The 14,295-nt window shown below is 36.8% G+C and overlaps 2 protein-coding genes across 4 annotated transcripts; both read left to right on the forward strand.

The window, feature by feature from the left end:
• Positions 1–727: 727 nt before the first annotated feature.
• LOC106175529 (uncharacterized) lies at positions 728–7,659 on the forward strand. Of its 3 annotated transcripts, none has more exons than XM_087018005.1 (7): positions 728–1,073; positions 1,728–1,955; positions 3,845–5,049; positions 5,796–5,920; positions 6,335–6,477; positions 6,604–6,701; positions 6,931–7,659. In XM_087018005.1, exons 2-7 carry the CDS (start codon positions 1,832–1,834, stop codon positions 7,153–7,155), a joined length of 1,920 nt encoding a protein of 639 aa, XP_086874131.1. In that variant the 5' UTR covers positions 728–1,073; positions 1,728–1,831; the 3' UTR covers positions 7,156–7,659. The 3 variants fall into 3 exon arrangements, with proteins under 3 accessions (XP_086874131.1, XP_086874133.1, XP_086874134.1); XM_087018007.1 differs by having other exon boundaries at positions 728–935; XM_087018008.1 differs by having other exon boundaries at positions 728–917.
• Positions 7,660–9,515: 1,856 nt separating this feature from the next.
• On the forward strand, positions 9,516–13,636 carry LOC106175551 (uncharacterized). The gene is made up of 2 exons (XM_013557613.2): positions 9,516–9,652; positions 11,851–13,636. Exon 2 carries the CDS (start codon positions 11,864–11,866, stop codon positions 12,974–12,976), a length of 1,113 nt encoding a protein of 370 aa, XP_013413067.2. The 5' UTR covers positions 9,516–9,652; positions 11,851–11,863; the 3' UTR covers positions 12,977–13,636.
• Positions 13,637–14,295: the final 659 nt, after the last annotated feature.

Raw genomic sequence — 14,295 nt, forward strand, 5'->3', positions numbered from 1 at the left:
ATATTGTATATAATTGTATATATATAATTACATTGTACTATTTATTTTAATATCTTAATATCTTAACTGTACATCAATTCCTTTACATTTTATTTCACATCTTAATATCTTAATATTTTAACTACCTTTTAATTTATTAACTTTATTAACTTTGTTCATCTTGTTCTGTTCATTTTTCCCATGTAAAGTCTACTGAACATTTTATATGGAATTAAGACTATAAATAATTTTTATTGTCATTATTTAATTATTTATTTATTTATTTATTTATTTATTGAATGGGCACAGACGGTGAATTCTTTTTTTTTCTTTTTTTGTTGATAACGGGCGAAATTCATGTCATTCATAACATTTGGGTGTGGGTGTGGTCTAAATGATTGGCAAATATACACTGGAAAGAATTTTACTGAAATGCTATTTATGTTTCCAATAACCATGGTTTAGATTCAAAATATATACAATTTAAAGTATTAGTTAAGCAAAAAAAATATAATAAATAAAAAAAGACAATTCGTAGAAAAAATGTGTTTTTCTTTAATTGGTAGACCTAATAAAGACAATTATTATAAAATTTAAAAAATATAAATTCATGCCTGTCTTTACGCAAAGGTTATCAGAATTCGGCAGAAGTAAAAATGCAGGGCCAAATGCTTTTCAAACATCCATTAATTGGCGGTAGGCTACATGGATCTAACACCATTTTTCGCCAATTGTCGCTCTTTTAAGTTTACTTTGGAAACGGGCCTCCCTCTCCACAAGAGTTCGACAACATGGGTGCTGTTGTACAGTGCATATAGGCCTAGTTAGCAGGAATAAAAAGACCAAGACTATTGTCCTAGTGCCTGAAAAGACATGAAAACACTTTGAATTGGATTTACCCACTACAGGCTGCCGCGGAGGACCCACAGAGATTGTCAGTACGTGGATTTTCAGAGGTATTACGTATGCCTCAAGATTGACGTACCGGTACTTAACAAAGGCCTACTGTTTTGAGACTTTACCAGCGATAATAAGGGTGTCGTGAGCTTGTAAGGCCCAAAACTGAGGCGAAGCGTTATGTGGCCTTACCAAGGGTAAGGTAACCGTCAGCATGTAGGCCCCTATATAAGGCCAAAATCTGTGAGGCTCCCCTCCATCTTCGTTGAAGCTTGTCTAAATGGCCAGGCTTCAGTGATCAGCATATCGCCGGGGTCACATATATTCCTAGGTATAGGCCTACAGGGTAAAACAACGACATGTAGCAATTGTAACTATAATTTAGTCTACTTAGATCTATCCAACTCCGGGGGACTCTCGCTTAATGCAACCAGTTTTACCCTGAAATGCAGTTTAGCAATTTACTAGTCCTTATTTTAGGCCTATCTCCAAAACTTGCAGATGTAGGCTACTCTCATAAAGTCACTGCTGGACTTGATAAGGAAGCCATGTATTCGGAATCCTTATGTGACATTGAATATGACCTTGGACCTACTTTTGAGCTTATAATCCCGCTGTCATCCACTAGTTTATACCTGGCGTCACTACCTGTGTGTAGGCTATATTGATTTTATATCGTAGCTCCGGTGACTTAACTGTGTTTACAAATCCAGGTCATACTGATAGAACGTCACGTGCAGTTAAAAATACACCCACTAGATTGACTGACGTAAGCCTACAAATAAAGCAACGCCATTTAGCAAACTTCGTGTACATGTGAATTTACTCACTATACTCAACCTGTGTTGCAGGCAAGACATCGAACAGGGGCTCAAGTTGACTTGAATATTCTTATTATCTTTCGGCGAAGAACTGAGGCGGTTTATCAACTAGACAGGCGTTACAAACAGCAAGGATGCTCTCTATAGGCACCAAGTTCCTGGTGGTGAGCCAGGTTTTTACAGCGGTAACTTTGTACCAAGTCATCAACTTGTACCAAAACTGGAGGGACACAAGCGCCTGGCAGGCTGTTTTCAGGGGTAGGTCAACTACAAGAATCTTGTACATGTCCTAGTATATAACGTGCCCTCACTGCTTTACGTTACCCTCTTCCAAGCCCACACGTTGAGTGTTACCGAGTATTTACATATATTCCTCTTGTCAATTAAATATTTTTATTTAAAGCTTTCATTATTTAAACTGTGCAGAAAATTATTTAGGCCTATACATTTGCAGAGAAATAAAATCTGCATTTACCTGGCCTTTGATAGAGAGTAGCTTTACGACACGTATGTCGGATATAGGTTTTAAACTCACTCAAGCATGTAAAAGAGGTGGTTAGGTGGGGAAATACAAAAACGTATGCAGGGTCAAACGATGTCCCGTTTCCTGACCCTTAAGTTGCTTAATCAAGCGTCTGACGACATTTTATTAATGAACAGGGTCAATATCAAACCAACACTGTAGGCCTAAGTACTGCACACCCATGGCGCTATGCAAAGAGGGTGCATGTATCGTTTGCAGAGCACATGTGCCTTGGTTTTGAACTTATATTTGAATAGTTGTACTATATACATGATGTATATGTCCCGTAAACGTTGCATATCAGAGTGATAATACGCCGACTCTTTCTATCCTAATCAATAATAGAGTGAGCATCTAGCCCTATTTTAAAAAGTATCCGGTAAGTCGTTAATGTCATTACGAAATTGTCATTTTTGTAGTGGGAGGGGGGGGGGGGGGCTAGGCCCTAGTTCCTATAGACTTATTAAAGTATTAGTAACACTAAAAAAGTAGGCCGAGTAGGCCTACATAATTAATAGGTGAAGAAAAAAACAAGTATCCTACTAGCCCTAGCGTACATGTACCTGCTATTGCTAGCTAAGTAAGTGGCATCCTTCCTGCTTTTTTTCTTTACCTTTTTCAATTTAGGCCTACTCAAATAAAATTGAGCTCAGTTTGTAAATCTGTAGGCCTAAATGTGTTTATTGTTTTATTGAAACTTTATGATTACCTTTTCGTCTCTGAATTTGGCCTTCAGGCGTCCCAAACTAGCTTCCTCCAGGATTTGATCCATATCTACCGTCTTGTTGCCAGGCACGAACAACAATTTTTGTAGACGGTGAACAGGGAACCAGACCTGGATGCGTTAGTTCCTTTTCCCACCGTTTGTTGTGAGACGACCCCTGGTTTTGCCTCATCTCTCTCAAAGCATGTCGGTATCTGAAAACGATAAACTTGACATCGCAAAATGATAAAACGTCTTTGTAGAAAATAATTTTCTCTCAAAATGATAGAACTGACTATGTCAAAATAATGAAAACGACTTACATAATACAAATTTTCTCTCAAAATGATGAAAGTGACGAGCTCAAAATGGTGTTAGCATCTCAAAAAAAAAAAAAAAAAAAAAAACTTGTCAAAATGATACTTTCATCCTTTCTGTACAAACGGCGATCCATATGTATGCGCCCGAGCCATGTCTATACATGACTTTTTTCATTCCACTGAACACCGACACATCCATCAGAGGGCGCCACTCTTTCCAAGACGAGACATCACAAAGGAAACAGATCAAGACAAAAAATGCCGACGCCTGTCTCTATCATAAGTGTGTATTTCGATCTAATCACCTGATGCTGTAGGTGAAAGTTCAGATTTCTTACCTGTATTTAAACTGATCACTGTCCATATTACTTAAAGGGATAATAACTCTTCGTCTTGGCCAAAAAATGAATTTTCCTGGAGTAAACAACAATTTTCCCATACTTACCAATGGTTAATGAGTCCATTTTCCCTGTTTTTTTTCTAAAAAGTTTTTTTTTTGTTATAATCTCTTAAGAGATCTTTAAATTTCACTCTTTAAATTTCACTGTTATCACTATATGAATTAATCTACTTTTTAATTTTCCTTTTTGTTCTTTGTTAGGGCTAGTGGCATTCCTGACGGGTGCCGGAGGCCTTGTCACCTATGACATATACAGGAAACGACCCGCTAAAAGCCACACGTGGAGGACGGTGTTACTTCAGTACACTCTTACACAAATATCCCGAGTTTTTGCGTATTTTTCTCTTAGGAATTTTGAGACAGCAAGCAAGAACATAAGCAAGATGCAAGAAGATGCGTTAATGTTTTACATTCGCACGCTGGAAAATACGGAGTTTGGCAAGAATCACAATTATTCTCGGATGCGGACGAGGGAAGATTTTTTGAAACTGCACCCAGTTTTGTCCTATGCCGACCTTAAACCTTACATCGACAAAACTGTAGCGGGAGAAAAAAACCAAATCACTCCATTTGACCCGTTTTACATCGCCTTTACTTCAGGGACCACCGGTAAAAACAAAGCGTTCGTATATTCAAAAGAGATGTTTGCCAAACCATCAAAGATGTTTAAAAGTCTTCTTTTTTCTACCGTTAGCTTCAAAAGAGCTGGGCTATGGGATCACCTGAAACGTTTTCACGAGGTCAGAATAGGAGTCAAGACAGATTTAACGGACAGTGGCGTAAAAACTGGACCAATAGCTGGGCTGTATGGATTCTTTCCAAGTTATTTGGTTTCACCACGTGTCGTGTATGACGTCACTACCGAAAACGAGTCCCATTATTTACATGTACTCTTCGCACTAAAAGATCCTGGTATTGGGGCTTTTAACTTCTCTTTCCCGTCTGTTGCTACCCGGTTTTGTCAAACTTTGGAACACCAATGGCCACAGCTATGTGACGATATAGAACACGGTACCCTAAATACTGACTTGGACATACCCGAGGACATCAGGGAAAAGTTGCAGACCGATATGAGGGCGGATCCCCATAGAGCTGTTGAAGTTCGTCGGATCATAAGGCAGGGCTTTGACGGAATTGTGCGCCGTTTATGGCCGGAATGTAACGCAGCTCTCATGTTGAGTTCGGGCTCTCTTCTCCTTGAGGCCGAAGGATTGAAGAAGCATTATATGAAAGACGTTCCGTTTTGCAATCCCGCTCATGCAGCTACGGAGGGGTTATTCGGGTTTTGTGATCCCGCCGACAACGGCCAAACGCGTTTCATTATGACGGCTTCCTTAAATCACTTCGACTTTATCCCCCTGGAGGAAACAGATAAACCATCTCCCCGTGTGGTACCCATTGAGGAGGTGAGCACTAGTCTGGCTTTGAGTTTTTCTTTATTCTTTTCACTGGTTTATGGGCAACTCCATGGGATTTTCCCGCCAAAATGAATTTTTTCCTACTCATAAATACCGGCCGGTATGCTTGACCCATCCTTGCACTTGGATGATGTTTGATTCCATTTTAAACATGATCATTTAGGGACCATTCCCACAGATATTTGGATCGATTTATCTCACTGGGGAGTCTCACTAAATTGCTGTCAACTTGGCTGGCTTAAATGTCTGTCACGCCTAGCAAAGCTGTTAGGGGGTAATTATCTTTACCCCCTAGCTGATTTGGTAGGCGTGACAGACATTTAAGCCGGCCAAGTTGAAAAGATGAAAAAGAGACAAGGCAGGCTACAGATAAACTTCTATTTAGAGGTTTTCATTGTCTTTTGGAGTCTGAAATGGGAACGTTTTACAGTACTTACATGCATATGGCTGTGGGGGATTTTCAGACGCACGCAGAGAACCTCTAACAATTCTTTTTGGTGGGAATAGGGGCGTTAAAAGGCAGTTATCCCCCGTAATAAGAGGGTTTTCACTGACAAACGACCCTAACTTTATTTATTCCAGTTAAATGGATTATAATAATATATTTGACTTCATTTTCTTTTCTGTTTATATTTATATAATTGATACTTTCTTCTTAATACACTCTTGATTCTTTATCTGTTTTAATTGATTTAATTGTCTTAAATGTATTGTGTAATATGTTTTTCAATCAGGTACAAATAGGACAGTGTTATGAAGTGGTTGTAACAACTGCGGTTGTCGTGCGTTACAGACAAGGTGACGTGGTGAAGATAGTGGATTTTCACAACCAGGTTCCAGTATACGAGTTCCAATATAGGTAACTCCTATTGTCCAGCTTATATCCACAAAAAACAGTTTGTATTTCATGGAACTATAGAACATAAATTATCATCTGTATAATTTAAATAATGGTTGTGGTTTTATAAAATGTTGTCACCATGCATTAACAGTTGTATTAAACCTTTTTATTTTAATTCACTGAACTGTTTAAGTTGATACTTTCATATTCATAAGGCATTTAAACCTTGGCCAGCTTTTAGTAGTAGCCAATTGTAAGTCAACTGGCAAGACCAGACTGTTACTGGTAGAGGCGTCGTCCTTTTGAGATGTCAGTTACTTATAAAAAACCAATTGACTTACTATGAATGTCGGGATAGATTCATTAATCTTTGGAAAGTATTGGACATTTTAGTTAAGTCCATTTTAATGTCGCTATTATGTTTTATTTCAGACTGGGACAGATGTTGAATCTTTACTGGGAAAAGATGACCGAGGGGGCCTTTGTCCACGCACTCCGAGGAGCAGCCAACCGCATCGATGTTGACATAGCTGAATATACTGCGACGGAGAACGTCAACTTTGAAGCTTTCGCTGGTAAGTTAATCCATAGCCGATTTTTCATCTTCTGGTTTACTTGAATCATGAATATAGATTGAAGAATTGCTCTCATGCTGCCTCTCGTTACACATACAGTTGTAACAACATAATACGTTTTTTCAGAGCCTCTACAAAATGGAAGACACTATGTATTGTTTATGGAGTTGTCAGAAAACTCGAACAAGGAACAAACGAGAATGACTTCACAACAGAAGCAGATGGCAAGTGATTTTGCATTAATTCTTTGTTTGCATACTTTTTTTTTCAAGTGGCAGTACTAGTGGGAACGACATGTATAACACGTTTTCAGACGTACGATGTTTCGGTACATTTTCTGAAAAAGTCTTAAAATTAAAAAAAAATTATTAAGGGAGTACGCCTTACTGTGTTGCCAGTCACTGCATTTAATTAGAATCAAAACCACTATAGATTTATCTTTATATATTTTAGTTTGAAGACGTTTTGTATGAAGAACACGAAGTTTACAGGATGTTAAGAGATAATGGAAATATTCTCCCCATGAAAGTTATCCAAGTGAAGACCGGGGCATTTAATGCCTTGAGGGACGCCGCAGTGGAGAGCAACCCTCGTGCAAGTCGATTCCAGTACAAGACACCGCGCGTGCTGCGGGCACCTGATCGTCTGCGCGTTCTGTGGAACTCTCGCCTGTCGTGATGGGTGGGATGCAGCCACTGGTTTAATTTTCTGAGTATTAACCGAGAACACTATGATGTTAAGTGCTTAATCCATGTTACTGCAGCTTTCGTCTCAATATATATGGTATAACCACGGTAATGAACGTCTATGTAACATGACAGATTTAAACTTAAAATTTAAATTTAAAAGTAAACTTACAGCTTAATGGCCAGAAACATCTCTGGACGTATTCAAATATTACACATTTTCGAGTCATTATGAATCAGAATCGATGATCTAAGGCACGAATACAGCAAGCCTTAATATTGAAAACTGATGCATGATAATCATTTTGTTCTGCGCAAGGCATTAACGTCAGCTTTCCGGATTAATCCACTGAAAAATGCAAATACACTAATGATGAAAGTTCTGCTTTGAATCATTCAACTTTGACACTATTGAATACTATTATGTAAAGTGAAATGTATGTGTTACATTTTAATCTAACTTTATGTAGTGCAAATAAATGGGACTTAAGTACGAGTACGTTTTCATCATGTGTGTGTGTGTGTGTGTGTGTGTGTTTTAATAGCAAGATAAGTACAGAGTAATTTGAATTATCCTTACGTCATGGCTGGATGATGTACTGCAGTGTGTGTGAATCGAAGAACAGATCAACGTCTTTTCTATTTCGACAAGGCATTTCTATCGGTAGAAGCACAGAGTGACTTAAAATATACAGTATCATGAAACCACAATATACATTTTTAGTCAGCAACAGAAAACCCAGTTTCGGATATTACCTCGATATAGTGTAGACCTTTTCGACTATAACTCGGTTAAATAAGACTTCTAAAATGCTGAAAGTCGAAGGCAGAGTCATACGTGCAATCTTATTGGCCTCAAGCGAATATTGCGTTATTTATTCCTAGATACATTTAAAACCTCTCACACTTTTAAAAGTTAGAATAAACTTTTTATCATTTTTACACTAATTCCTTTCATACAGCTGTACTTTGAACTCAGATGAAAGGGTATGGTTTGCAAAGGGGAATTATGTTACATTTAATCCTCACGTGCGTACAAAATATTTGTAAATTTATAACTTTTTAACCTAGGTTGTGTTATTTACCTTTTGTTTGTGAGATGTGCTTCCTCCATCTTTATCAGAAATATCGGTAAAAATCAAATCTATTCTCCGTTTGAACATGAAATAAGCACATGTGCCTTATATTCCAAAACTGCCTGGTCGTCAGAAAATCACCAAAACGTAAATTAAAATTATAACACCTGTGCACTTGTAATATACATCCGTCAAACTTTGACTATATTCCAAAACGTCTCGCCATAAAAATAAACATTAAAAGAAGAGTTATACCCAGCGGGTAAAATTATGTCGTTTAACGTTGAAACAACGTTGAACCATAACGTTGAGTAGACATTGGATAAACGCTGGATTTGAAAGTTGTGTCAACCTCAGATAACAACGTTGTATCAACGTCAGAAAACAATGTTATATCAACCCCACCCAGCGGGAAATAAGCCTGGATGTGTGTAGCAGTAGGACATGTTTGATGGCTAAATATATGTAGGGTATAAATGTATGGCTTTTAAGTTAAAATTGCCAAGGTTTAGATTAATATATATAACAAAGTCACAGTCACCTCAACCTGTCTATCTATAACAGGTTACCAAGAACTGTTAACTCCATCACAATTACAGCAACTTATTCATCCTAGTGTTAGCTGACCTTGCAAGTATTTCAGTTTATTGGAATGTATTTCTGAATAACAAGATAAGAAAATTCACTAGTTAACTAAAGGCACTAAACAACTGTCACTTTTACTTTAAACAACTTTTGTTATTATATTGATAAATTTAGTTACAGTATTGATGAACAAAGTATCACGTTTTCAATAATTAATATTTTAAATAACAATCCATAACTGCAAGGTTGTGTCATTGACCAAAATACAACGTTGAGTCAACGTCACATTATGACGGTGTTTCGACGTGGCGGGATCAACGTTGATTTATCTTTGAATTTAGGTAGATCAACGGCAATTCAACGTATCAACCTGTTTTCAACGTTGATCCAACGCAACTATGCCTGCTGGGATAACTCCTGTGAACTTGTTAAAAACAATCAGAAACCGACACTTCGTCAGAAATGTAACTAAGTAATAAAAGTATTTCTCTTTTGTATTTGAAAATAATTAATTTGACTCTATTCCAGTCCGACGCTCCTTGTTCATCAGAAATGTCACTGAAAAGTAGAGGTTTTACCTTGGGACCTTTGTTCCGCAGCAGTCCCAGCTAGTTGTGGCTCAGCCGAGTCACATGTGGTCAGTGTTGACGGTTGATTGAATACTGTTCAAGTGAGTTGTCCTTTCACAACAAGTATTTAGCGAAAATTGACCAAATTGGTCAGAAATTACGTAAGAATTTGACGGGAGGTGCCCAGCGCACGTGGATTGGACAAGTTTGTTCCATACAACATCTCTAGAGAGTGATATGCATGTACATTGTATCGTAGGTGAGTTTCAGGATGATGATGATGATGTTTTTTTCTCGGTGTTTATATCAAATCATACACTGTGACCCTCTTACAATATATGCCGTGAACAGCTCTCGCTGACGCTCGAGATGTCATGGCATGTTTCGCTCGGGTGACAGTGTATTATCTAAGACATAGCTAGGTCATTCTCTAGAAGGCCACGTGCAGTAACAGACGCATACATCACGGCGCCGGTGTAACATGCAAATCTGACTTTCCCCATGAAAATTTTACTCCCCTCCACAAAACTTCACAAATCTTATTTTATTTGAGTATATGACTGTGATCTTGTAGTATGTAAAATGGAGGATACATTGGCACTTTTTTTTAGTTTGCAGGTGAAAATTTTCATGAAAAATAAGAAAATTAAAAATGTGCACTTTACCGCCCACTGTCTCCCTTATGAAAAAGCTATTTATTTGATATTGGATGATTATTTCTACATATTTTCTTTAAATTTACTTTATGAAGATTATATTGGAAATATTTGAAAGTTTGATGGTAAACTATTGCATGGGTTAAAAAAAACAAAAACCAAAAAAAAAACATGAAAAATAAGAAAATTAAAAATGTGCATTTTATCACCCAGTGACTCCCCGGTGAAAAAGCTATCTATTTAATATTTGATGATCATTTCAAAATCTTTCATTTCCTTTTACTTTATGAAGATTATGTTGGAAATATTTGAAAGTTTGATGGTAAAATATTGGGTGAAAAAAACTAAAAAAAGACATGAAAAATAAGAAAATTAAAAATGTGCATTTTATCACCCAATAACTCCTCTATGAAAAAGCTACCTATTAAATATTTGATGATCATTTCAACACCTTTCCTTAACTTTTACTTTATGAAGATTATATTGGAAATATTTGAAAGACTAGGGGAGTTAAAATCCTACGGGTACAAGAATGCAAATTTATTATCCGTTTAAAATCATCAATCCCCATTTTTCATTCAGCTTCTGGAAAAAATGGGAAAAACAACAGCAAATATAAAACGGGGCCTTTCTCTATTGGGAGTCCATAGGAGTCCAAATCCCATGCATATGAAATGAAGATTTTCATTTTTTTTTTTCATTTACTTTCACCCGGTATTTTACCATGCGCATTTTTAAATATTTCCAATATAACGTATCCTAAAAGAAAAGATGTCAGAATGATCATCAAATATTAAATCAATAGCTTTTTCATAGGGGAGTCATGTTAGAATATAAATCTTTAATTTTTTCTCATTTTTCATGTTTTTCTTCATCCAATTTTTTACCATCAAACTTTCAAGTACTTCCAATACAAACTTCATAAAGTATTCTAAATGGAAAGATGTTGAACTGGTCATCAAATGTAAAAGAAAATAGCTTTTTCATAGGGGAGTCCTTGGGTGGTAAAATACAAATCTTTATTATTTTTTTTTTATTATTATTTCATGAAATTTTCACCTGCAAACTAACAAAAAGTGCCAATGTGTCCTCCATTATTCATACTACAAGATCATAGTCATTTACTCAAATTAAATGAAATTTCATAGGGGGAGTCACATTTTCATTATGAAAATCTGACTGGGGAGTCACGTTTTAGGGGAGTCAGATTTTCATGGTACACCGGAGCTACGGAAACTCAATATACCAGTAGTGACGGCAGGTGTGAATAAAAGCATTTCGTCTTTGGCATCACTTTGTACAGGTAGAATAATACATTGCCATGGGTTAACATAACGTTTGAAACGAAAATTTTAAATTAGAAAAACACCTCATCTATATGGCAAGTACTCCATAACCCTCGCGAGCCGTATAGGTGTACCAGATGACCGTCTATGGTAACCTGTAATATCATGCTCTGCTTGCAGTGAGTTTCCTATAGTTATTGGAAATTTAGACATATATATGTACCTTATACTAATTGAGCAAAAAAAATTATATTACAATATACACTTTAATGTGAATTTGGTGTCTGAACGAATTACATGCTAAATTCTATTAAAGACCCGTTCATATGGTTTCATAATAATAGTATATGACCAATGTGGTTTTCTTAATGCTATAGCTGGCCCTACTTTGTCTCAAATGAAATACGTTCTTATCATTCTAAATTTGTTGCGGATTAGCATAATGTCCTGTGTGGTCAAAGGAACACCAAGGTTAATAATATATAGTATTATTAGTCTTTTTTATTTTTCTTTAGGATCAGAACTCAAATGGCAATGAAGAAATGCACACGCGTATTCTTGTTTGCTGTTGTCTCTGTGATACTCCTTTGGGTGCCATATATGGCACGCTTTGGTTTCCAAGACATTGTAATTGCCAGGCCTCTGATGTCAAGCAGCATAGGTGAAAATGGTTCTTCAGTAAGGACAGAACAGCACCCGCAGTTTGTCTATCTCGTCCAAGGCGCATCAAGACACCCTATTCCCGGTCTCAACGCCACGCCGAATAGAGAAATAATATGGCTCACGTACAGAGACAAAACAGGCGACATCTACTTTCCGAACAGCACTCTCACTGAAGGTCGTAACCGGCTGCTCTTGGAAGCAATTGACCGTGCATCTAAAAGGAATGACGGTGGCTACTTGTACTACCTATTTCTGGACGATGATTTGTTGCTAAATAATGAGAATGATACGAAACGCTGGTGGAGAAAAGATTTACCACGCAACCCATTTGATCGATTTGAACTGTTTTTACACGATTTCCAACCGGCAGTTGGGTTTACAAGATTTGGCTTTTACACCCATGATGTCCCAGCCCCTGTGGGGGTGAATTACAATTTCGATGCTATTTTCAACGGGTTCCACCGCCACACAATTTCCTTCATGTTGCCATACATAAGCGATTTAGATCACACATCATGGTGGTTTTCGCAGTGGTTTGTCATTCACATATCTGCGATGTTTTATAATTCAAATCGGGTCCGTTGCAACGCAGTGTATGTAATAAATCCAAGATATCATGGGAACAATAAGTTGAAGGGAGCCTACGCCGATTCTGGCGATTTCCGTATACCGCGTGATTATTTACGCACATGGATAGTCAAGAACAACAAAATTAAAACCGCCAATGGGGAAAATATTAACTTGCTTCGGACTTTTAAGAGACAGGCTTTGTATTCGGACATTCCAGGAAATGCCAGCAGAAAAAACAGTATGGAATACAGGGTTTCTACAAAGTTCATCACCACTGCATTCGATAAGTCCCACCCGGGCATTCAAAAGATTTTGCGTTGGAGAAATTTGCCAAAAGTAAGGAATATCCTCTATGGGAGTAAGAAGGATGAACCTGACTTCTTTCCAGATGTTTTCCCCTTGCACTAACCCCCTTCTTACCGCGTGTTCTTCGTATTCTACAAGGAAAACAGTTAGTAGTCACATTTACTGCTGGACCCAGGATTTTTCTCTGAAGGGTGGAAGTGGGGGTTAAAGAATGGACATTTTTCTTGTTTCAGAAATATGAAATGAAAGACGAGGGGAATTTTTTCAATAATGATGATAATAACCAGGGATGGAAATGGCGATTCGCACAATCTAGCAAAGAAGGCTGGTGAATTTTACTTAATGCGGTGAAAATTAGAAATTTTGAACACGAAAACATGTTTATAATATGTTCTCAACGGTTTTTGAAAAAATATACCTTGGTGCTGTGCTACAGGAAAAACAGCTGTAGTTTCCAGGGTGCATTTATTTATTAATTCCTTCATTTATCTATTTAATCAGTTAAACCATGTTTATTTTATTTACATATATTTATTAATTTTGTTTATATTTATTTTCACCTATATGAAAGCATAATGCAAATTGTATACATTAAATAAAGGACAAACATACATTATGTATCTTTCACTCCTGCATGATTTCAACCAATAGGAAAATTTATTTCAATGGAGAGTGGAGAGCATGGAATTGGAATTATCAATACCTATCAAGTTCACCCCAATATAGAGGGTTGATAAAAAAATAAAGGATTTATTTTTCTTATTTTATTTGGTTTACTTATATACTGATTCCCAACGTACACTGTGTCAAGGTATCAAGTTCGTCCTAATTTTAGTTTCAAATACTGACAATTTGATTTAAATGTGATGTTTATTTATATATTTATAAACAAACATACATTGTTTCTGTCGCTCCTGCATGATTTCAAGCAACAGGAAATATTATTAAAATTGAGAGTGGAGAGTATTGCATTGGAATTATTAAAACCTATCAAGTGCACCCCAATATAAACGTTTGATCAAAAAAGGGAGTTATTTTTCTTATTTTAGTTGGTTTTCTTATATACTGATTCTCAACGCACACGGTATGAACGTATCTAGTAGGTCTTGATTTTAGTTTGAGAGAGCATTCACATCGAGAAGAGCCGAGGTCTAGCAAGGCCGAGACCTGAATATGGCGGACCTACATGAAAGAAATACCGCTTAATCCTTTAATGGTCTCTAAATGACATTTATTTTACCGACACACTTGTCTTCAACCTGAAGTATATTTCTTCACAATCCCTGGTAGAAAAGTTTTTTTGCATAATACTTTTCCGAGTTTCCTGTAAGACATTGTACTGTGTTCTGTCACCATATCATCTAGCTTATCATGGATGAGAGTGAATTGAGGATTTTATAAATCATGGACATAATAAGAGA

The sequence above is a fragment of the Lingula anatina genome, chromosome 7, assembly GCF_051362555.1.
Source record: "Lingula anatina isolate TDL-2025a chromosome 7, LinAna3.0, whole genome shotgun sequence".
Classification (NCBI taxonomy): Eukaryota; Metazoa; Brachiopoda; class Lingulata; order Lingulida; family Lingulidae; genus Lingula; species Lingula anatina.

What these genes read in the sequence shown, in the direction of transcription:
- LOC106175529 (XM_087018005.1), top strand. Translation starts at nt 1,832, where the DNA reads ATGCTCTCTATAGGCACCAAGTTCCTGGTGGTGAGCCAGGTTTTTACA. An exon ending in CTGGCAGGCTGTTTTCAGGG is followed by an intron (nt 1,956 to 3,844) that starts GTAGGTCAACTA and finishes GTTCTTTGTTAG; the next exon opens with GGCTAGTGGCATTCCTGACG. An exon ending in GTATACGAGTTCCAATATAG is followed by an intron (nt 5,921 to 6,334) that starts GTAACTCCTATT and finishes GTTTTATTTCAG; the next exon opens with ACTGGGACAGATGTTGAATC.
- LOC106175551 (XM_013557613.2), top strand. Translation starts at nt 11,864, where the DNA reads ATGGCAATGAAGAAATGCACACGCGTATTCTTGTTTGCTGTTGTCTCT.